The sequence below is a fragment of the Heterodontus francisci genome, chromosome 32 (assembly GCF_036365525.1).
Source record: "Heterodontus francisci isolate sHetFra1 chromosome 32, sHetFra1.hap1, whole genome shotgun sequence".
Classification (NCBI taxonomy): domain Eukaryota; kingdom Metazoa; phylum Chordata; class Chondrichthyes; order Heterodontiformes; family Heterodontidae; genus Heterodontus; species Heterodontus francisci.
This window is the reverse complement of record NC_090402.1, coordinates 53,499,008-53,523,531: the sequence shown is the minus strand read 5'-3', so window position 1 is coordinate 53,523,531 and position 24,524 is coordinate 53,499,008. Positions and strand designations below refer to the sequence as shown.

Here is a 24,524-nt window from a genome sequence, read left to right as displayed (position 1 = left end):
ATTGCTCTGTGCCTGTTCAAGCATTGTCTTTGAAAACAGATGTTGGTGTTGAGAGTGGAGGACTTTCCATTGCAAGGCAACTGCTTGTCAAACTCTTCGCATGCCATCATAAAGCTTGCTCTGAATTCTGCCAAGAATGAGTGTGCCAACTGGTGCTGATGTACCACTCTTAAGTGTTTGTCATTTCCAGCTCCTGTTGCCCAATGTATTCTGAGCCTGGTGTGACGTTGAGAGTTTAGTGGTATGCCTTAATGTCTGTTGGAGGTGAGAATCTGCCCTTTCGTCTGCCCCATGAAAGGCCCTTTGATTTGGAATTGAATAGGACATGAGTCCCAGAGGTGAAGGACTGTTGCCTGATACAGCATGCCCTCTGTGCCCTTTACCCTGTCGCTTCGTTGTGTCCACAGGTGGTTGAAAAGGCTTACCCGACCGAGCCCAGTCGGTGTGGTGTGTCGAGTGGACCGGCATCTACCAGGTTGTGGAATACAGTGAGGTGAGCCAGGAGACGGTGGAGCGGAGGAACACTGATGGCCGACTCACCTTCAATGCTGGCAATATCTGCAACCATTTCTTCACTGTAGAGTTCCTCAAATCCGTGACAGAGTAAGCCCTGGTCACTGTTGTATATATGGCTGTGTGCGCGCACACACGTGGAGGAAATCAGGGACTGCTTCATCACCAGCAATGAGACCATCCCTGCTGCTTCCTCTCCCCCTTCACCACCTTTTATCCACCAAGCCAAATCTTCCTCCAGGCTCCTCTTCCCCTAGTCTTATCATACGAACATATGAATTAGGAGCAGAAGTAAGTCACTCAGCCCCTCGAACCTGCTCTGCCATTCAATAAGATCATGGCTGATCTGATTGTAACCTCAACTCCACATTCCCGCCTACCCCCAATAACCTCCTTTGCTTATCAAGAAACTATCCATCTCTGCTATAAAAATATTCAAAGACACTGCTTCCACTGCCTTTTGAGGAAGAGAATTCCAAAGACTGACGACCCTCAGAGAAAATATTTCTCCTCATCTCTGTGTTAAATGGGCGAGCCCTTATTTTTAAACAGTGAACCCTAGTTCTAGAATCTCCCACAAGAGGAAACATCCTTTCCACATCCATCCAAAGACACACACAGACGCGCACACAGAGACAGAGACACACACCACTGTTTAAGGACTGAATTTTTTCTGGTTATGATGCATCCTACAGTGGAATAGCTTGCTAGCATTCACTCCACCAGGGTTCCAGAGAGGAAGTCCTCCTCATTCATGGGAGTGCATGCCAGCTAAGTGGGAGGAGGGTAAAGTGCAGTTCACATCCACTCTTAATCTGCATTTCTCTCTAGTTTCTTTGCTATCTCCTCCAAGGTCCAATCTGAACTCATGTTGTCCATATAATCCACCTACTGCTCCCTTGACTCAATTCCCACTAAACTGCTGATCACCCAACTTCCCTTCCTGGCCCCCATGTTAGCTGATATGAATGGTTCCTTATCCCCAGATACTGCCCTTCCCACTTCAAATCTTCCGTCATCACTTTCCTCCTCAAACCAATCCCCTCCGACTGCCCTCGGCCCCTCTATCTTTGCAAACTGCCACCTCATCCCCGACCTTCCTTTCCTCTCGGGTCCTTGAACATGCTGTTGTGTCCCAAATCAATGCCTGTATATCCTGCTACTTCCAAATATGTGCCCATCTTTCCCGTTGCGCCTTGTTTGAATTCCTCCAGTCAGGTATTTACACCTGCCACAGTACTGTAAAGGTCCTTATCAATGTCACAAATTACATCCTATGTGACTGTGGATAAACTGGCCCTCCTCATCCTTCTTGACCTGTCTGCAGCTTTTGACATAGTTGACCACACCATCCTCCTCCAATGCCTCGACTCCATTGTTCAGTTCAGGTAACTACCCTTCCCAGTTCCGTTCTTGGCTAGCCGGTGGTAGCCAGAGGATCACTTGCTATGGCTTCGCTTTCCACTCCCGCATCATTATCTCTGGTGTCCCCCACAGATCTATCCTTGGTCCCTGCTATTTCTGATCTACATGTTGCCCCTCAAGACATCATCAGAAAGCACAGCGTAAGTTTTCACATGTATGCTGATGCCACCCAGCTCTACCTCACCACCAGCTCTCTCGACCCCTCCCCTGCCTCTGTGGTGTTGAATTCCTTGTCCGATATCCATAGAGTCATAGAGGGATACAGGACTGAAACAGGCCCTTCGGCCCACCGAGTCCGTGCCGACCATCAACCACCCATTTATACTAATTCTACATTGATCCCATTTTCCCTCCCACATCCCCACCTTTCCTCAATTCTATTACACTAGGGGCAATTTTTACAATGGCCAATTTACCTATCAACCTGCAAGTCTTTGGCATGTGGGAGGAAACCGGAGCACCCGGAGGAAACCCACGCAGTCACAGGGAGAACTTGCAAACTCTGCACAGGCAGTACCCAGAATTGAACCCAGGTCGCTGGAGCTGTGAGGCTGCGGTGCTAACCAATGTGCCGCCTGTAACAGTATCAGATGAGCCACAATCTCCAACAGCTAAATATTGAGAAATGACCTTTGTCCTCAGCGTGTTAATCTGTAATCATAATATGCTGCTGCTCCATGTACACCTTATCAGTTAGTTTCTGCCAATCTGTTTTGTACATTGCTAAAATGTCAATGTCATTAGCAGATAAGATTGTTTCAAATCTTAGCATGTAAGGAGACTCGTCCAATATCCCCTCTTAGTGCAAAGTTCATTGCCGCTTCCAGTATGAGATTAAATAAATCAGGCTACAGTTTGCATCCATGTCTCACCCCAACTTTTGTTATAAACCATTCCCTCAGTTTCCTATCCACTCTAACAGCACTCGGGGACTTGCTATAGATTATTTCTCTCAATTTTTGAAAATTTGTTCTTGGGTTGTGGGCAAGGTCAGCATTTATTACCCATCCCTAATTGCCTTGAGAAGATGGTGGTGAACTGCCTTCTTGAAATGCTGCAGTCCATGGGGTGTAGATACACCCACAGTGCTATTAGGGAGGATATTCCAGGATAATGACCCAATGACAAAGAAGGAACAGTGATATATTTCCAAGTCAGGATGGTATGTGACTTGGAGAGGAACTTGCAGCTGGTGGCATTCCCATATGCCGACAGCCACGGTGCACCGCTGCTCCTCGGTTTGAGATGATTGGCCTCCAACAATTGCAACTAATTTTCTTTGTACTATGTGTGACTCCAGCCAGTAGAGAATTTTTCACCTGATTGCCATTGACTTCAATTTTGCTAGGTCTCCTTGATGCCACATGCGGTCATATGCTGCCTTAATGTCAACGGCAGTCACTCTCCCCTCACCTCTGGAATTCAACTCTTTTGTCACCCACTATGCTTTGTACATTGTATGCATTTTCAAAATATTCCTTGCATCGCCTGCTCCTTGCCAATTATGTGATAATTTTGGGCTTTCACAGTAACCATTTTAAGTATGTAAGATTCACTTCATTCTCTTGTCTTCTGACGCAGTCCCTTCCTTTCTTTTGGCCTAACCTTCTGCTTCTTTGCACTGAGGCCATATGGGTGGAGATCAGAAAGAAAAAAGGGGCAGCCACACTACTGGGAGTGTTCTATAGACCCCCAAATAGTGGGAGGGAGATAGAAGAACAAATATGTAGGCAAATTTCTGAGTGCAAAAACTATAGGGCAATAATAGTTGGAGATTTCAGCTATTCTAATGTCAACTGGGATACAGCAGTGTGAAGGGCACAGAGGGCACAAAATTCTTGAACTGCATTCAAGAGAACTATTTTAGACAGCACATAACAAGCCCAATGAGAGAGGTCACATTTTAGTAATGAAGCTGGACAAGTAGCAGTGGATGACCATTTTGGAGATAGTGACCATGATACAATTAGTTTTAGCATAATCATGGAAAAGGCCAAAGATAAAACAGGAGTAAAAGTTCTAAATTGGGGGAAGGCAAATTTTATGAAACTGAGGGGTGATCTGGTGACTAGATCCAGCTACTTGAAGGAAAATCAGTAGCAAACCAGTGGGAGGCATTCAAAAGCGAGATTCTAAAGGCACAATGTAGGCATGTCCCCACAAAGATGGTATGGCCAAAAGGGTGGTACGGCCAAATCTAGAGCCCCTGGTTATCTAGAAGCTTACAGGTTAAGTTAAAGGAGAAAAAGAAAGCTTATGATGATCACAAAAAACTTTTACTACTTTAGAAAGTGGAGAGGAGTATAGAAAGTGCAGGGGTAGATGTGAAAAGGGAAATTAGAAAAGCAAAGAGAGGACATGAAAAATTATTGACAGATAAAATCAAGGAAAACGCAAAGATGTTTTATCAGTACATTAAAAGCAAGAGGATAACTAAGGAAAAGGTAGGGCCTATCAGAGATGTACAAGGGAACTTACTCGTGGCTGCCGAAGATGTGGGCACGGTTCTTAATGAGTTTTTTGTCTCTGTCCTCACAAAGGAGAGGGATGATGCAGACATTGTAGTTAAAGAGGAGGAGTGTGAAATATTAGATACGCTAAGCATAATGAGAGAGGAAGTACTAGAGGTGCCAGAGGATTGGAGGTCTGCGAATGTTATACCATTGTTTAAAAATGGTGTGAGGGATAGGCCAAATAATTATAGGCTGGTTGGTCTGACCTCGGTGGTGGGTAAATTATTAGAATCAATTCTGAGGGACAGGATAAACTGCTACTTAGAAAGGCACGGATTAATCAGGGATAGTCAGCATGGATTTGTTAAGGGAAGGTCATGTCTTACTAAATGAGTTTTTTGAGGAAGTAAAAAGGAAGATTGATGAAGGCAGTGCAATGGATGTGGTCTACATGAATTTCAGTAAGGCATTTAACAAGGTCCCGTATGGCAGACTGGTCAGAAAAATGAAAGCTCATGGAATACAGGGGAATGTGGCAGGTTGGATCCAAAATTGTCTCTGACAGGAAACAAAGGGTAGTAGTCAATGGATGTTTTTGCGAATGGAAAGCAGCTTCCAGTGGTGCTCCACAGGGCTCAGTGCTGGGACCCTTGCTGATAGTGGTATATAGTAATGATTTGGACTTAAATGTGGGAGGCATTATTGGGAAATTTGCTGATGACACAAAAATTGGCCTTGTCGTTGATAGTGAAGAGCATAGCTGTAGACTCCAGAATGATATCAATGGTTTGGTTGAGTGGGTGGAAAAGTGGCAAATGGAATTCAATCCAGAGAAGTGTGAGGTAGTGCATTTGGGGATGTCAAACAAAGCAAGCGAATACACAATAACAGGAGGATATTGCGAGGGGTAGAAGAAGCGAGAGACCTTGGAGTGCAAGTCCACAGGTCCCTGAAGGTGGCAGGACAGGTAGATAGAGTGGTGAAGACGGCATGTGGAATGCTTTCCTTTATTGGCCGAGGTATAGAATACAAAAGTAGGGATGTGATGCTGGAACTGTATAAAATGCTGGTTACGCCACAGCTGGAGTATTGCATACAGTTCTAGTCACCACATTACAGGAAGGACAAAATTGTTCTGGTGAAAGTACAGAGGAGGTTTACAAAAATGTTGCCAGGGCTTGAAAGTTGCAGCTAGGAGGAGAGATTGGATCGGCTAAGGTTGTTTTCCTTGGAACAGAGGAGGCTGAGGGGTGACTTAATTGACGTGTACAAAATATGAGGGGCCTAAATAGAGTAGACAGAAAGGACCTGTTTCCCCTGTTGGAGAGATCAGTTACCAGGGGGCACAGATTTAAGGTTATTGGTAGAAGGATTAGAGGGGACATAAGGAAAACTTTTTTCACCCAGAGGGTGGTGGGTGTCTGGAATTCACTGCAAGGAACGGTGGTGGAGGCAAAAACCCTGAACTTATTTAAAAGGTACCTGGACCTGCACCTGAAGTGCTGTAACCTGCAAGGCTACAGACCAGCTGCTGGAAGGTGGGATTAGATTGGGCGGCTAGATTTTTCACCCAGCGCAGACACAACGGTCTGACTGGCCTCCTTTTGTGCCGTAACTTTTCTGTGGTTCTATGGTTTTATCTTCTTTTGTGGCTTGTTGTCATTATTTTGTTTATAATGCAGCTGTGACGTGCCTTGGGATGTTTTATTACGTTAAAGGTGGCTATATAATGTCAAGTTGTTGATTGTTTATCCAGTTCTTATTTTTCTCTTTGCTTCTAGTTTCATTCCTCATTAACCTGTTGTATTCAGTTTATTATTACACATAGTTTGAGGGGATGCAGTTAAACAGGTGGAAAAGTTTATCTTAATGATGGGGAATAGAAGTTGGGAAGAAGATATCAAAAGTATTAGATTTGCTTCTGCTTTTGGAAGATTAAGCAGGATATGCAGACTAAAGGTATATGGCAAAAATGAAGATAATTGAAGCAATGGTTATCTCCATATTAACAAGCAGATCTAAGCGTTGTCAACTGTAAAGTTGACAAGCGAAAGACATTAACGGCAGAGATGAGCTGGTTGAGAGGAATACTGGGTGTATCCAGGATGTAAGGAATTAAGAATGATGTAAAAAAGGACATGGCTTGGGCAGGAAACAACATTTACACAGATGATCCAAGAAAAACTGCTGCAATAGTTTGGGTAGATTTGAAGAATTGAATCAGCTAGAACACCTTTTATGGCCTTGAGTAAGGTTACGTGGAGCAAGAAGCCAAGGAAGACCGAGGAAATGGGTAGACAATGTCAAGAGCCACTGAAGCAACCAGGCTCACTGATAACAGTGGAGTGAAGCAACCAGGCTCACTGATAACAGTGGAGTGAATTCATTGGGGTCCATCATTGCTGCTGAGCTAAGAGACAGGAGTTTAGTCATCATAAACATTGGGAATGCTGAAGCCATTGCTTTCGGCCCCCATCACAATGTCAGTGCCCTTCCTATTGATTCCATTCCACTTTCTGGTCATTGTGTCAGGATGGATCAGACTGTTTGCATCCTATTTCACCCTGAGCTGAGCTTTTGATCTCTTTATTCTCTATCACAAAAACACATACTTTCACCTCTGTGATATTGTCCATCTCTGCTGCTGCCTCAGCCCATCTGCTAAAAACCTAATCCATGCTTTTGTTACTTCCAGACTCAATTATTCCAATGCACCCCAGCTGTCCAGTCTCTGCACTCTGGAAACTTGAGCTCATGAAAAACTCTGCTGCCTGTCTCCTAACTCACATGAAACCCCATTCACCCATCATTCCTGTGCTCACTAACCTACTGGCTCCCAACCCAGCAATGCCTCGAATTTAAAATTCTCATCCTTGTTTTCCAATCCCTCCATGGACTGCCCATCCCTATCTCGCCACAACCTTCCCAAGGGCACTTAGGGATGGGCAACAAATGCTGCCCTGCCAGCGACACCCACATCCCATCAAAGAATAAGATAAAATCTTCCTCCAGCTCTACCACCCCCAACTCTCCAAGCCTCCTTCGACAGCACCTTCCAAACCTGCGACCTCTACCACCTAGAAGCACAAGGGCAGCAGTTGCATGGGGATACCACCACCTGCAAGTTCCCTTCCAAGTCACTCAACATTCTGACTTGGAACTATATAGCTGTTCCTTCGCTGTCACTGGGTCAAAATCCTGGCATTCCCTCCTTAACAGCACAGTAGGTGTACCTACACCACGTGGACTGCAGTGGTTCAAGGAATTTGTTCATCACCACCTTCTCAAGGGCAATTAGGGATGGGCAACAAATGCTGACCTTGCCAGCAATGCTCGCATCCCAGGAATGATTTTAAAAAAACAGGAATCAAGGATATGGGGATAGGACAGGAAAGTGGAGTTGAAGTAGAAGATCGGTCATGATTTTATTGAATGGCGGCGCAGGCTCAATGGGTCGAATGACCTACTATTTTTTATGTTCTTAATATGAATGGAAGAGCGACAGAGGGCTTTGGACCCCTATCTGTTCTGTGCCTGCATTTGCCACACCTCCTCTGTAGTGATGGGGAGGGTCTGTACGGCACCACCAACTTGCCATGTATGCAGGTAGTTTGTTGGTAATTTGGGTCAAAGTGAAGTGTGAAACTCCTTGTGTGGAGGGAGGAGGGGGCTTCACTGCCCCCCATCAAAGTGCAATAGGTGGATTATGTTTAACGTTGGATACAGTGGGAACCCAAAGATGTAGGTAAGATAGTGTTGTCTCATTGTTTAGTATACTAAATTCCCTGCTGGGACTCTGTTAATCAGAGGCAGTCTGCGGGTCAAAGGGAGTGTGGCAGCAGTTCACCCAGTAGCGCTCTGGTCATACCTAGTTGTAAAGTGGGAGGAGAAGTGGCTGCCCCACTAGGGGACACAGATTGATGTTCTAATTTGGATCTACAACATCTCCACTGGAGGGCAGTCCTCCCACTACTTATGAGCATCAGAGTTTACAGCTGGAGGTTTAAAAGGGTTTTATTAAAATTATGCAGTTCTCTGATGGATTGGCCAGTAGAAAGTTACAAAACAGTCACACGTATGGCTGAGGTCCCTCTTTTAGAAGGGGGCACTAGATAAGGAGCATCACTGTTTGCCCAGTCCAAAAAACCAAGCCAAGGACTGAGGGGAGCTTTTACAAAACTTGCCATGTGCGTGCCTGCAAAGTTTGGGAACAGGACCTTTGTTATCTAGTTCTTGATGGTCAGGTTAGAATCCAGGTATCTGATGCTCCAATGGGAGTGTTTGATGGGACAGTGTAGATGGAGGTTCTTGCTCCAGTGATGTTTCCTCCACATTGATCCATCAATCGTTTCCTGGTGGCTGTGCACCTTAGTGTGAGACGGCTATCTGCTGCCTTTTACCTGTTAGTACCGAGTAACAAAACCGTGCTTCCCCTCTGTGTGCAGTCCAGTGAACTATTGGTGTCTCCTAGTTGGTGCCTGCATGGCCCGGGTACCCATCCCTCAGGAGCTGTTCCTGATCCAGCTCCCTAACCCATTACTGGCTGCACGAGGCGCCTTAGGGTCATTAAATTGGCTTCATGCTGAGTGTGTCACATGTGAGGGATTTCAGTTAAGAAGAAATTTGAGAAGCTGGCATTGTTCTTTTTGGAACAGAGGAGGTTATCGGGAGATTTAATAGAGGTGCTCAAAATTGCGAGGGGTTTTATAGAGAAACCATAGAACACAGATTTAGGGTAATTGGCAAAAGAACTAGAGGGGAGATGAGAATTTTTTTTGCCCAGTGAGTTGTTGTAATCCGGAATGTACTGCCTGAAAGGGTGGTGGAAGCAGATAGAATCGTAACTTTCGAAAGGGAATTAGATAAATACATGAAGTGGAAAGATTTGCAGGACTATGGAAAAAGAGCAGGGGGGTGGGATTAATTGGATAGCACTTCCAAAGAGCTGACAAAGGCACGATAGGCTGGATGGTCTCCTTCTGTGCTGTGTGATTCAATGATAGTCTCTCTCTATTCCCTGTAGAGAATTTGAACCTAAATTGAAGCCTCACGTGGCTGTGAAGAAGATTCCCTACGTCGATGAGAAAGGAAATATTGTGAAACCAGAGACACCCAATGGCATCAAGATGGAGAAGTTTGTTTTTGATGTTTTCCAGTTTTCCAAGTGAGTAAGTTGAGCAGGAGGGTTTGCTTGAACTTCAGTTTATCTGCATTTCCCTTTCTTTGTGAGGCTTTCCTCCGATGATGGAGCTCCTGTGGAGTTGGGGCTCTCGGCAGTCCTTTCCTCCCCTTTGGCAGGATTAGCAGGTACTGGAACAGTTCCCTGCTGCATCATCCCATAACCTGAGATAGGCAAGAGAGAACTCGTTATAAACTCTCAAACAAAGGCAAAATACTGCAGATGCTGGAATCTGAAATAAAAGCAAAATAATACTGGAAATGCTCAGCAGGTCAGGCTGCACCTTTGGAGAAAGAAATGGAGTTGATGTTTCAGATTGGTGATCTTTGGTCATAACTGGAAGAAGTTGGACATTTAACAAGTTTAAGCAAGTATAGGGGAGAAGGTGGAAGGGGATGAAAGAACAAAGACTGGAGGGTAGGGGAGATTAAATTAAAATGGGAATGATGGGGGAAGGCAAAAGAGGTACAATGATGGTACAAACAAAGGACAGGTCCTGAGGAGCTGGAAATGGTAACAGCAGAATAACTGAAGAGGAAAAGCATAGAAAATGAGGCAGGCAAGAGTAGGCTCCCATGACATTGAAAACTTTTCCCTGACATGTGCTCAGCAACAGAGATGACTGTCACACTTAGCTCACACTCTCCTCCAGTAACCCTATAGGCAGCACCTAGTAAGAGCAGCCTGGTGGAGCTGCTGATGGAGTCGCCAATCCACATGGGCTGCCACTGCTGCATTTGGAACCCCAGCTGACACTGCATCCTGGTGAGCTCTGTGATGCATTTAAAATTGGCGGCTGTGATCTCAGTGGAGGCTGAACATGGGAAGTCTCCATGTTGAAGGTAAAAGACAGCACTTGACATTGGTGCATTCTGTCCGCTCCCATGATTTAGCATGTTAGGAGTCATGGTTGGATGTGTGGGACCACCTGTGGGCTGCAGACCAGCTGTTCCTGCATCATCTGACCAGGCCAATGGTTGTATTTTTTTTAAAGGTGTTGGTTTTGTGCATATGTCCAAAAATTTGCACCCTGTACCCACTGGTTAAACCCATGCCTGCACCCTGTTCCCATTGGTTAACCTCGCACCTGTACCCACTGGTTAAATTCACAGCCTGCATTCTGTAACCACTAGTTAAACCTGCACCCTGTACCCATTGTTTAAATCCATGTCTGCACTCTGTGCCCACTAGTTAAACCATTGCCCTTCACTCTGAGCCCACTGGGTAAACCTCGCCCTTCACTCTGTGCCCACTAGTTAAAGACAAACCCTGTTACCACTGGTTAAACCCTGGCCCTGTACCCTGTGCCCACTGGTTAAACCCTCGCTCTGTACCCTGTGCCCTTTGGTTAAACCCGTGTCCTGCACCCTGTGCCCACTGGTTTAACCCGTGTCCTGCACCCTGTGCCCCCCGGTTAAACCCGCGTCCTGCACCCTTTGCCCACTGGTTTAACCCTCGCTCTGTACCCTGTGCCCACTGGTTAAACCCCCGCTCTGCACCCTGTGCCCCCTGGTTAAACCCGCGTCCTGTACCCTGTGCCCCCTGGTTAAACCCGCGTCCTGCACCCTGTGCCCCCTGGTTAAACCCGCTTGCTGCACCCTGTGCCCCCTGGTTTAACCCGCGTCCTGCACCCTGTGCCCACTGGTTTAACCCGCGTCCTGCACCCTGTGCCCACTGGTTTAACCCGCGTCCTGCACTCTGTGCCCACTGGTTAAACCCACACCCTGTTGCCACTGGTTAATCCCTTGCCCTGCACCCTGTGCCCACTGGTTTAACCCGCGTCTTGCACCCTGTGCCCACTAGTTAAACCCGTGTCCTGCACTCTGTGCCCACTAGTTAAACCCACACCCTGTTGCCACTGGTTAATCCCTCGCCCTGCACCCTTTGCCCACTGGTTAAGCCCTCACCCAGCATTCTGTGGCCACTGGTTAATCCCTCGCCCTGCACCCTTTGCCCACTGGTTAATCCCTCTCCCTGCACCCTTTGCCCACTGGTTAAGCCCTCACCCAGCATTCTGTGCCCACTGATTAAACCCTCACCCAGCACCCTATGCCCGATGTCTAAACCCATACCCAGCACCCTTTTCCCACTGGTTAAATCCTCGCCCTGCACCCTGTGCCCACTGGTTAAACCCGCGTCCTGCACCCTGTGGCCACCCTTTCCCAACAACATCTTATATTTATATAGTGCCTTTAATGTAATACAACATCTCAAGGTGCCTTGTAAAAAAAAAAGTATGACACTGAGCCATAGGAGGTGATATTAGGTCAGATGACCAAAAGCCTAGTCAAAGAGGTAGGTTTTAATGAGTGTCTTAGAGGAAGAAAGCGAGGTGGTGACCCACTAGATAAACCTGTGCCTAGCACCTTGTGGCCATTGGTTACACCCACACCCTGTGGCCACTATTTTAAACTCACACTCTGCACCCTGTTCCCACTAGTTAGAGCCGTGCCCTGCACTTGGTGCCCACAGGCTAAAGCTGTGCCCTGTTCCCTGATGGTGTTGATGTGCTTCTGTGCAGGAAGTTTGTTGTGTTTGAAGTTTTGAGGGAGGATGAATTTTCCCCTCTGAAGAATGCCGACAAAACTGGGAGCAAAGACACCCCCTCCACCGCACGCCGTGCCCTGCTGTGGCAACACTATTGCTGGGCAGTTCAAGCCGGCGGCCACTTCCTGGATCACAAGAACAATCGGATCCCCCCTCTTAGCCGGTGAGTTACTGAAACTAATCATGTCTCTGCCTGGTTAACAGCTGGGGCTGTAAACACGACAATGAGAAACAGACTTGTATCTATATAGCGCCCTTTATGACCTCAGGACATCCCAAACTGTTCGACAGCTTTCAAAGCAGTCACTTTTGTAATTTAGGAAACATGCCAGCCAATTTGTGCATGGCAAAATCCCTTAAACAGCAATGTGATAATGACCAGATAATCTGTTTTATTGATGCTGGTTGAGGGATGAGTATCGGACAGGGCACTGAGGAGAACTCCCCTGCTCTTTTTTCGAAATAGAGGCGTGAGATCTTTTGTGTCCACCCAAGGAAGCAAATGGTTTAACGTCTCATCTGAAAGACAGCATCTCTAACAGTGCAGCACTCCCTCATTACAGCACTGGAGTGTCAGCCTTCATTATGGGCTCAAGTATCTGGAGTGGGATTGTATCCTTTGCTGATTCCCGTCACTGGCTAATGCCCGATTGGTAGCAGGAAGTCCCCGCTTGGAAGGTACCAGGCTCTGTCTCTTAGTCTGTGCTGTTTGGGGTATCAACACAGCCCTTATCTCTTCTGGATAGGAGAGTGTGTTATTCCCGACTGCTGTTCTCTGGCTGGGAGTGGCTGAGAAAGCAGGATCTGGGTTCAGTAAATTTGGCTGGGAGTGGCTGAGAGAGCAGGATCAGGGTCCAGTAACTCTAGCTGGGTGTGGGTGGGAGGGCTGGTCTGGGTCAGCTGCAGTGTTGCTCACTTACATTCACTGACTCTGTTCATGTGTAAAGAACTGCCAGGTACCAGAGGATAGCAACAGCTTGTGGAACATCGGCAGGTGCATAGTGGGGAGGTTAGGAGACAGTGGGGTTGAAGGAGAAAAATACATTACAGGAACTATGTATTTTTGCTGAAGCAAACAACTGACCCAGGTGTTAGAAAACTGGCCTTTCACAGCTTGAACCTGGCTCCAAATCAGATTCAGGACAAATCAAAGAGAAATGGCTGAAGTTGCTCATCGCAGTTGGAGAGGCCACCGGAAGGCTGGTGTGGGAGCTTTACTTTATATCGTGGGAGTATCTAACAAGGATGACAGCTGGCAGACTTTGAGTGAAGTTGTATGAGGAGCAGATAAGATGCAGCTGGTGAAGCAGGTGATCCCAAATTCAAACTGAGAAGGCAGTGGGAGAGCCATGCCCAAAGTGCAGGACATCGGCAGGGTGGAAGGGGTTGGCGAGAAGACGAGTGAAACCAGAGTCTTAAAGGAGCAGCATGCTTCATTTTATTAAAAATTGTAAGAGAAATGAAGACTGAGAGGATTGAGAGATCCACAGTTTCAATCCTGGATTAGTTCAAATCCCTCCATGACCTCACCCCTCCCTATCTCTGCAACCACCTGCATCCCTCCAGCTCCCCGAAAGATCTGCTCTCCTCCAATTCTTGTCTTTTGAGCATCTACAATTCTAATCACTGCACCATTGGCAGTCATGCTTTCAGATGCCAAGGCTCTAAGCCATAGTATTCCCTCTCTAAACCCCTCTGCCTCTCTACCTCTTAAAGACACTGCTTAAAAACCTACCTCCTTGACCAAGCTTTTGATCACCTAATATATCCTCATGTGGCTCCGTGCCAAATTTTGTTTGATGATACTCCTGTGCAATGTCTTGGGATGTTTTACTATGTTAAAGGTGCTATATAAATGCAAGTAGTTGTTTTGTTGGGAGAGAATGCGAGATAGAAGTCGTCTTGATTTGGACACAGGGAGGATGTGGGAGAGGGAAAAGTGGGCTGGATGGAACCAGAGATGAAGGTTCAGAGTAGGACTAATTGGCATCCAGAATGGAGAAGTAATTAGAGTAGAGTCAGGAGACTGGACTTGAGAACTCGCCTATCAAATGGACGCTTTTCCTGAAATGCATGTGTGTTTCTACAGATTCTGTGAGGCTGAGGATCCCCCTGCAGTCTGTGAGGTCTCACCACTCGTCTCTTCTGAAGGAGAGGTAGGTTACTGGATGTGTGAGATGACTCTGAGTCAAGGTGAATTAACCAGTGACATGTGCAGGGTATATGTGGTATGTATGAGCAGAGTAAACCTGAACCTTCCGGATCACAGTGTGACGCACCCTGGGTGTGACATCTCCATCTTATGCTCATTTGAACTGCCCAAGCCCCAGCAGGATGTGTCTGTCACTGTTAACATTGGGGTACAATGCTGATGAGTAGAAGCCTGTCACTGTATAACACTGTGAGGTACAGTACCGACTGCTAATGGCTTGTCACAATATAACACTGGGTACAGTACTGGTGGGTACAGGTCTGTCACTGTATAACACGGATACAGTACTGGTAGATACAGGTCTGTCACTAACGCATTTACAGTACTGGCGGCTACAAGTCTGTCACTGTACAACACTGGTACCATACTGGTGGGTATAAGTCTGTCAATGTATAACACTGGTACAGTACTACTGGATACAGGTCTGTCTCTGTACAACATTGGGGTACAGTGTTGGTGGGTACAGGTCTGTCATTTTCGAACACTGGTACAGTACTGCTGGATACAGGTCTGTCTCTGTATAACATTCGGGTACAGTTTTGGTGGTTACAGGTCTGTCATTGTCTAACACTTGGCTTGGCAGTACTCAAAGTTTAAAAAGTCCCACAGTCCACATCGTATGCACCCTGGGTTATTGAGGGCAGTAAAGGTGAAAAGTGTGGAGGCTCTGACCACTATCTTCCAGTTTTCATAGGACATAGGAAAATAGGAACAGGAGTAGGCCATTCAGCCCCTCGAGCCTGTCCCGCCATTCAATAAGATCATGGCTGATCCGCGGCCTAACTTCATATACCTGCCTTTGGCCCATATCCCTTAATATTTTTGCTTAACAAAAATCTATCTATCTCAGATTTAAAATTAACAGCTGTTCTAGCTTCAACTGCTGTTTGTGGGAGAGAGTTCCAAACCTCTACCACCCTTTGCGTGAAGAAGTGCTTCCTAACATCTCTCCTGAACGGTCTGGCCCTAATTTTTAGACTATGCCCCCTAGTTTTTGAATCTCCAACCAGTGGAAATAGTTTATCTTTATCTAGCCTGTCTTTTCCTGTTAATATCTTGAAGACTTCAATCAGATCACCCCTTAACCTTCTAAATTCTAGCAAAAACAGGCCTAATTTGTGTAATCTCTCCTCGTAACTTAACCCCTGTAGTCCGGGTATCATTCTTGTAAACCTACGTTGCACTCCCTCCAAGGCCAATATATCCTTCCAAAGGTGTGGTGCCCAGAACTGCTCACAGTACTCCAAGTGGGGTCTAACCAGGGTTTTGTACAGCTGCAGCATAACCTCTGTGTCTTTATACTCCAGTCCTCTAGATATAAAGGCTAGCATTCCATTAGCCTTTTTGATTATTTTCTGCACTTGTTCATGGCATTTTAAAGATCTAGGGACCTGAACCCCCAAGTCTCTTTGGACATCCACTGTACTTAACCTCTTCCCATTTAGAAAGTACCCTGCTCTATCCTTTTTTGGTCCAAAATGGCTAACCTCACACTTGCCCGCATTGAAATCCAACTGCCACAGTTTTGCCCACTCAGCTAGTCTGTCAATATCTCTTTGCAATTTTATGCTATCATCTAGACTGTCTACAATGCTGCCTAACTTTGTATCATCAGCAAATTTGGATATATGACTTACTATGTTTTCCTTGGATATGGGAGTGGTGTCAGATAACTGAGGATTGAAAATGTTCAATAAAGGGGAGAAGGATAAACCCAGCAATAGAAAATCCGTCAGTCTAATGTCGGTGATAAAACTTTAGAGACAATAATCCAGGACTAAATTAATTTGCATTTGGAAAAGGATGGTCTAATAAATGAAGTTAACAAGGGTTTGTTAGAGGCAAATAATGTTTGACTAACTTGTTTGAGTTCTTTGAAGTAATGGAAAGGGATGATGAGGGTAGTGCGGTTGATGTTGTGTATATAGACTTCCACAAGGTGTTTGATAAAGTACTACGTGATAGACTTGTTAGCAAATTAAAGCCCATGACATTAAAGGGGCAGTGATTACAAACTGGATGAATGTCAGAAAGCAGCAGACAGACCACAAGAAATAGGAGCAGACGTTGACCATATGGCTCATCAAGTTGCTCCGCCATTCAATACGATCATGGCTGATCTTGGGCTTCAATTCCACTTTCCTGCCTGCTCCCCATATCGCTTGATTCCCTGCGAGCCCAAAAATCTATCTATCCCAGCCTTAAATGTATTCAATGATGGAGCATCCACAACCCTCTGGGGTAGAGAATTCCAAAGATTCACAACCCTTTGAGTGAAGTAATTTCTCCTCATCTCAGTTCTGAATGATTGACCACTTATCCTGAGACTGTGCCCCTGCGTTCTAGATTCTCCCATCGGCGGAAACAATCTCTCAGCTTCTATCCTATCAAACCCTTTTAGAATCTTGTATGTGTCAATTAGATCACCTCTCGTTTTTCTAAACTCCAGAGAATATAGGCCCAAATTACTCGGCCCCTCCATCCCAAGGACCAATTTAGTAAATCTTCGCTGTACCACCTCTAGTGCAAGTATATCCTTACTTAAATGTGGAGACCAAAACTGTCTCACCAACAAGGTCTCACCAAAGCATTGTACAATTTTAGTAAGTCTTCTTTATTCTAGATCCCTTGCAATAAAGGCCAATGTGCCATTTACCTTCCTAATAGCCTGCTGCACCTGCATGTTAACTTTGTGCTTTCCTTGTACGGTTACACCAGGTCCCTCTGAACATCAATACTTACCAGTTTCACACCTTTTAAAAAATATTCTGCTTTTCTATTTTTATGACCAAAGAGAACAACTTCACACTCCCTACATTATACTTCACTTGCCATCTTGTTGCCCACTCACTTAACCTGTCTGTATCTCTTTGCAGCCTCTCTGTGTCATCCTTGTACTTACTTTTCCACCGAGCTTTGTATCATCAGCAAACATAGATACATTACTCTCTATCTGTTCATCCAATTCATTAATATAGAGTGTAAGTAGCTGAGGCCCCAGCACTTATCCTTGCGGCACCCCACTGTTCACTGCCTGCCAACATGAAAATGCCCGATTTATGCCCACTCTCTGCTTCCTGTCTGTTAACCAATCCTCTATCCACACTAATATATTACCCCAACACCATGAGCCCTTATCTTCCTATTAATCTTTTATGTGGCACCTTATCAAATGCCTTTTGGAAATCCATACTACATCTACTGGTTCCCCTTTATCTACGCTACTAGTTACATCCTCAAAAAATTCTAATAAATTTGTCAAACAAGATTTCCCTTTAGTAAAACCATGCTGACCTGTTCTAATCATACTCTGCTGTTCCAAGTGCATTGTTAAGACTTATTTAATAATAGTTTCCAGCATCTTCCCAATAACTGATAGGCCAACTGGCCTGTAGTTCCCTGTTTTCTCTCTACCTCATTTCTTGAAAAGCAGTGTAACATTTGCTAACTTCCGATCTGACAGGACCATTCCTGAATCTAAGGAATTCTGGAAATTCATAGCTAGCGCATCCACTATCTCTGCAGCTATCTGATTTAGAACCCTAGGGTGTAGGCCATCTGGTCCCGGGGACTTGTCCGATTTTAGTCCCTCAAGTTTTTCTAATATTTTTTCTCGACTTTTATCAATATCCTTAATTTCCTCACTTTTTAACTTCTAGGTTACTGCCTATTTCTGGTATGGAACTTGTGTCTTCTACTGTGAAGACAGATAAAAATATATTTGTTCAATGCCTCTGCCATTTCCTCATTCCCCTTGATGATTTCTACTGTCCCTGCCTCTAAGGGACCAACATCTACTTTAGCTACTGTTTTCCTTTTTATGTACTTGTAAAAGCTCTTACAATCTGTTTTTATATTGCTGGCTAATTTGCTGTTGTTCTATTCTTTCCCTTTTTATCAACTTTTGGTGACCCTTTGCTGGTTTCTAAAACACTCCCAATCCTCAGACTTGCTGCTATTTTTTTTGCAACATTGCAAGCCTCTTCTTTTAGTCTAATACTTTCCTTAACTTCCTGAGTGAGCCATGGATGGGTCTTTCTCGACGAGTTTTTGTTTTTGAACGGAATGTACTTTTGTTGAACCCTTTGAATTTTTCCTTTAAATGTTTCCCACCGTTCATTTAGCGGCATACCCTTCATGCTATTTACCCAATTAATTTTAGCCAGTTCTCCCCTTATAGCTTCATAATTAGTTTAAAGTTTGATTCTTGTTTGTGATTAAAGTGTGTCACTTTCAAAGTTAACATGAAATTCAATGGTATTATGATCACTATTTCCTAGTGGATCTTTTACTATGACATTGTTAATTAACCCTGTTTCATTACACAATACGAGATCTAAGATAGCTTTATCCCTAGTTGGTTCGACAATATATTGCTCCAAGAAACTGCCACGAAAGCATTCTACAAATTCATCTTCTAGATCACTGTTGCCAATTTGATTGTCCCAGTCTATATGCAGATGAAAGTCCCCCACGTTCATACATTATCTTTGTCACAGCTCCAATAATTTCCCATTTAATGTTCTGTCCAATAATATAACTACTGTTAGGGGGCCTGTAACTTACTCCCACCAGTGTTTCCTGACTCGTGCTATTCCTAATTTCCACCCATTCTCATTCTACTTCATGATCTTCTGAGTTCAGATCCCTCCTTCTTAATGTCTTTATGTCATACTTTACTATCAGGGCAACCCCTCCTTTGCCATTCTGTCTGTCTCTCCGAAATATTGTGTACCCTGGAATATTCATTTCCCAACATTGATCTCCTTGTAACTATGTCTCGGTAATGGCAATTAGATCTAGATCATTTACCTCTATTCGTGCCACTAATTCATCTATCTTATTACGGATACTTTGTGCATTCAGATAAAAGAACTTTAATTTCCTTTATTTTTCTCACCTCTATTCCCTGCAATGACTTTATTTGGCCATGTACAATTGTTGTGAAACACTCTGCCCTTGCAGTCCCATTCTGTTAGCATTTACTCACATCACTATTCTGCTCTGTTGCCCTGACCTCTCTTTGATTTCTAAATTTCCCTCTACCCAAACCCTCCCCCCACCGCCCCCCCATTAGTATAAAACCCTGTCCACAGCCCTTGTTATGCGATTGGCCAGGCCACTGGTCCCAATCCGGTTCAAGTGAAACCCATCCCAGCAGAACAGCTTCCACTTCCCTGAGTACTGATGCCAGTGCCCCAAGAATCGAAACCCCTTCCAACACCACTCTTTGAGCCATGCGTTTAGTTCTCTGATCTGCTTGACCTTGTGCCAATTTGCACGTGGATCAGGTAACATTCTGGAGATGACTATCTTTGATGTTCTGCATTTTAGTTTGAACCCTAACTCCTCAATTTCTCTAAGCAGAACATCATTTCTGGTTCTACCTATGCCATTGGTTCCCACATGGACCACGACAACAGGATTCTCCCCCTCCCACTCCAGGTTCCTCTCCAGCTGCGAAGAGATGTCCTTAACCCTGACGCCAGGCAGGCAACACAGCAGTTGAAGCTCCTGGCCGCGGCTGCAGAGAACAGTATCTATCCCCCTTACTACACTGTCTCCTATCACTACCACATTCCTCTTTCATCATGGTGCCATGGTAAGTCTGCTCATCCACCTTGCAGTCCTTCTCTTCATCCACACAGGTGTAGCAAGGACCTCTTACCTGTTGGACAAGGTCAGGGGCTGAGGCTCCTCCATCACTACATGCTGATTCCCCTTACCTGCCTCACTTCCTGTCCGTGACCATTGGCCATCTCTAATGTTCTTCCTACTCTAAGGGGTAGGTTCCTCCTGGAACAAAGTGTCTAGGTAACTCTCCCCCTCCCTGTTGTTCTGCAGTGTCGGCAACACATTCTCCAGCTCAACAATTATGAGTTGAAGTCGTGCAAGCCGCAGGCACTTAAGAGTGAAGTTGGAAATTTGGTGCACGTGGGAATTTGATGCAGAGGGGGAAAGAGGGACTTCTTTTCTTATCTTTTTCAGCCTCCAGCAGCTGGTGAATCTTTTTGCAATGACTCCAAGGTAGGTGAGTGTAACATGGTTGTCCAGGATTGTAGTGCATTCCACAGATTCCCACATGCTGCAGTTGCAGCACACCACCGGCCCTGCCATCTCTATACAACCTTATTTTTTTAATTAGTCAATTAGTTAATAATTCACACAGCTGAAGTAATGGAAAGTTGCACTCACCTACCTTAGAGTCATGGGAAAAAGACTCACCAGCTGCTGGAGGCTAAAAAAGATAAGAAAATGAGTCCCTCTTTTCCCCCTCTGCACCAAATTCCCAACTTCGCTCTGGCAGTGTCTCACTCAGGCAGATGCCTCCTCTCACTGCATAGTGGTGAAAGGTTGTTTTATGGTCTGGAGGGAAGTTTACAGTGATGTTCCCCAGTGATCGATATTTGGACTTGGGTAGACAGGGCATAATTTCAAAGTTTGCAGATGTCACAAAGCTGGGAAATGTAGCAAACAGTGAGAAGGATAGTAACAGCTCAGGAGGATATAGACGGACTGGTGAAATGGGAAGGCCCCATGGCAGATGAAACTTAATGCAGAGAAATGTGAAGTGATTCATTTTGGAAAGAAGAATGAGGAGAGGCAACATAAACTAAATGGTACAATTGTAAAGAGGGTGCAGGAACAGAGACATCTGAGTAGGCTGTTCAAAAAGCATATGGGATGCTTGGCTTTATTAATAGAGGAATAGAATACAAAAAGAAGGAAATTAAGCTAAATCTTTTTTTTAAAAAAAATCACTGTTTAGGCCTCAGCTGAAGTATTGTCCAATCCTGGGCACCACACTTGGGAAGGATGTCAAGGTCTTGGAGAGGGTGCAGATGAGATTTACTAGAATGGTGCCGGGGTGAAAGACTTCAGTTATGTTGAGGGACTAGAGAAACTGGGGCGGTTCTGCTTAGTGCAGAGAAGGTGAAGAGATTTAATAAAGGTGTTCAAAATCATGAATGATTTGATAGAGTAAATAAGCAGACACTTTTCACTGGCAGAACAGCAGATAAACAGAGGACACAAATTTAAGGTAATTGCAAATAGTACCAGAGGTAATGGGATTTTTTTTTTTAAACGCAGTGAATTGTTTTGATCTGGAATGCACTACCCGGAAGGGTGCTGGAAGCAGGTTCAATAATAACTTTCAAAAGGGAATTGGATTTGAAAAGCATAAAACAGCAGGGCTCTGGGGCAACAGTAGGGTAATGGGAATAATTGGATAGCTCTTTCAAAGAACCAGCACAGGCATAATGGGCTGAATGGCCTCCTGTGCTTTGCTGTATCTTTCTATAATTCCACAGCATTGGTAGGTACAGGTCTGTGTATGGTTCGTGTTCTGCACTTTCTACAACTGTTCCAATGACCAGTGAAAGGTGGGATCTCAGGTGTATCCAGCAATGCCTGCTCTCCACATTGATACTGCAGAGGAGGACTGTACTTCTGTTGCTGGTGGGTCATTCTCTCTATTAAATGGCATTAACTGTGTGAAAGTCCGTCTCACTAAGTGACGGATCAGGCTGAGCTAAGGCAAGAGGGGTAGGGGCTGTATTCAATCCCATAGGAGTCCAAGTGCCATTGTGGAACCGTGAATGTGCTGATCTGGTATCTGTTTTTCTTTGTTTCCAGGGTTTGGAGGAGTATCTGAAGGATCGGGAATTCCATTCCCCACTGCTTCTAACAAAGGAAGCAGCTGCTGGCCAGGGCCAGTGATGGCTAGGTGTGAGGAGAGGAGCCTCGTTTGTCAATGAAGGGATTTTATACATAGAACTGGATCGAGTGCCTTTATTTTGATACTGCCGATTTATAAAAAGGATTCTCAATTTTTACTCAGACTTTGTGCGCCTGGGGTTTTATCCATTTCATGAGGCTGGGTCTTCCTGGTATCTGCACAACAGCCAGGTCTTTGCTCTGGAGAGGACCAGGTCTACTCAGCCACTCGTTCATTCGGAAGACACCCAACCCATGCTTTCGGGGACACATCACCCGAGTAACTCCAACAAGGGGACAATGGTGATCTCTGCCCCACTGAATACAAGAACATAATAAATAGGAGCAGGAGTCGGCCGTCAGCCCCTCGAGCCTGTTTCTCCATTCAGTTAGATTGTGGCTGATCTTTCATCTCAAATCCACTTTCCCACCCGATCCCTATTTCCTTTGATTCCCCTAGAGTCTAAAAAATGCATTGATCTCAGCCTTGAATATACTGAATGTCTAAGCCCTCTTGGGTAGAGAATTCCAAAGATTCACAACCCTCTGACTGAAGAAATTCTTCCTCATCGCACTCTTAAGTATTTGACCCATGTTCCCCCCCCCCCATTCTGAGACTATGCTCCTTCATTCTAGACTCTCCAGTCAGGGAAAATCAGCATCTACCCTGTCAAGCCCCCTCAGAATCTTATTTCTCTGTTCCCTGGGTAACCCCCAGCATGTTGGGCAAAAGGGGAGGGGGTGTCACTGGCCCTCCACTCCCCAGGTAATCCTCAGGACACGAGGTGGAGCTGAAAAGTTCTATTTATGCAAAATCCATCTATTCGTAAAACGAGTGAAGAGTGGCCGCTATCAGAGGTACCAGGTTTACCCACAGACATCATCCCATCACTGAGATACTGACTGTGTCTTGGACACAACTGTTGTTTTTTTCAATATTATTTAAGGTATCAGTCCAGGCCCCTTCTTCCTGCTTTGGCTGCAGTCATTCCAATAATCAAAATGGTCATTATTAATTAATCCAATGATGGGTGATCTGAGGGTGTGACGATCCAGCCGTTTATTGTATGTGTGCCTAACCCCATATGTACTTTATCAATCAGATAACCTCAATTATTAAATAAAAAGTGCCTTTCAGGCCTTGCTAGCAATCGCATTTGCACAGCTCCTCATTTTAGGGACAAACACCTCTTTGCTCTCATGCCTTTGATGCTTCTTTTCTCTGATATCCTTAAACATGCTTGTTTATCCTTAAATGTCTCCTGTCATCAGTAAGAGGCGACAGCAGAGCATACCTCCGACCACTGCTTACGCTTGACCACGGGCCCTCACACATGCTGCCAGCCCTGCATTGTCATAGAGTTATACAGCACAGAAACAGGCCCTTCGGCCCATCGTGCCTGTGCCGGCCATCAAGCACCTATCTATTCCAATCCCATTTTCCAGCACTTGGCCCGAGCTTTGTATGCTATGGCGTTTCAAGTGCACATCTAAATACTTCTTAAATGTTGTGAGGGTTCCTGCCTCTACAACCCCTTCAGGCAGTGCGTTCCAGATTCCAACCACCCTCTGGGTGAAAATTTTTTTCCTCAAATCTCCTCTAAACGTCCTGCCCCTTACCTTAAATCTGTGCCCCCTGGTTGACACCTCCGCTAAGGGAAAAAGTTTCTTCTTATCTACGCCCCTCATAATTTTGTATACCTCAATCAGATCTCCCCTCAGCCTTCTCTGCTCTAAAGAAAACAACCCTAGCCAATCCAGTCTCTCTTCATAGCTGAAATGCTCCAGCCCAGGCAACATCCTGGTGACTGTCATCTGCACCCTCTCCATTGCAACCGCATCCTTCAAATAGTGTGGAATTGCTGTAAGTTCTCTGCAGACTCCCTTGGGTCCACAGACCCCAGTGTTTGATAGGACAACAACAACAGCCTTTAATTGAGTAAAACTTTCCAAGGTGCCACACAGGAACATTATCAAACAAAATATGACACCAAGCCACAAGAGATATTAGGGTAGATGACCAAAAGTTTGGTCAAAGATTTTAAGGTGTCTATTAAACGAGGAAAGAGTGGTTGGGAGGCAGAAAGGTTTATGTTAGGAATTCTAGGGCCTAAGGGGCCTGATAGCTGAAGGCACAGCCACTAATTGTGGAGTGATTATTTCAGAATGCACAAGAGGCCTGAATTGGAGGAGTGCAGGTGCCTTGGAGGGTTGTGGGCTGGAGGAATTTACAGGAATAAGGAGGGGCAAGGCCATGGGATTTGAAAACAAAGATGAGAAATTTGAAAATCGAGAAGTTGCTTAACCGGGAACCAAAGTAGATCAGCAAGCATGGGACTGATGGGTGAATGGAACTTGGTGCGAGTTAGGACACAGGCAACAGAGTTTTGGATGAGCTTAATTTTCTGAAGGGTGGAAGATGGGAGGCCGGTCAGGTGAGCGTTGGAATTGTCAAGTCTGGAGGTAGCAAAGGCAT

The 24,524-nt window shown here is 45.2% G+C and overlaps 1 protein-coding gene across 1 annotated transcript in view; it reads left to right on the top strand.

The window, feature by feature from the left end:
• Positions 1 to 23,199, top strand: part of LOC137347482 (UDP-N-acetylhexosamine pyrophosphorylase-like protein 1) — a 60,312-nt gene extending 37,113 nt beyond the window's left edge. The window contains 7 exon segments of the mRNA XM_068011927.1: positions 408 to 434; positions 436 to 462; positions 464 to 603; positions 9,415 to 9,555; positions 12,092 to 12,280; positions 14,207 to 14,273; positions 21,968 to 23,199. Coding sequence (XP_067868028.1) covers positions 408 to 434; positions 436 to 462; positions 464 to 603; positions 9,415 to 9,555; positions 12,092 to 12,280; positions 14,207 to 14,273; positions 21,968 to 22,051 — 675 coding nt within the window. The 3' untranslated portion in view covers positions 22,052 to 23,199.
• The last annotated feature ends 1,325 nt before the right edge of the window (positions 23,200 to 24,524 follow it).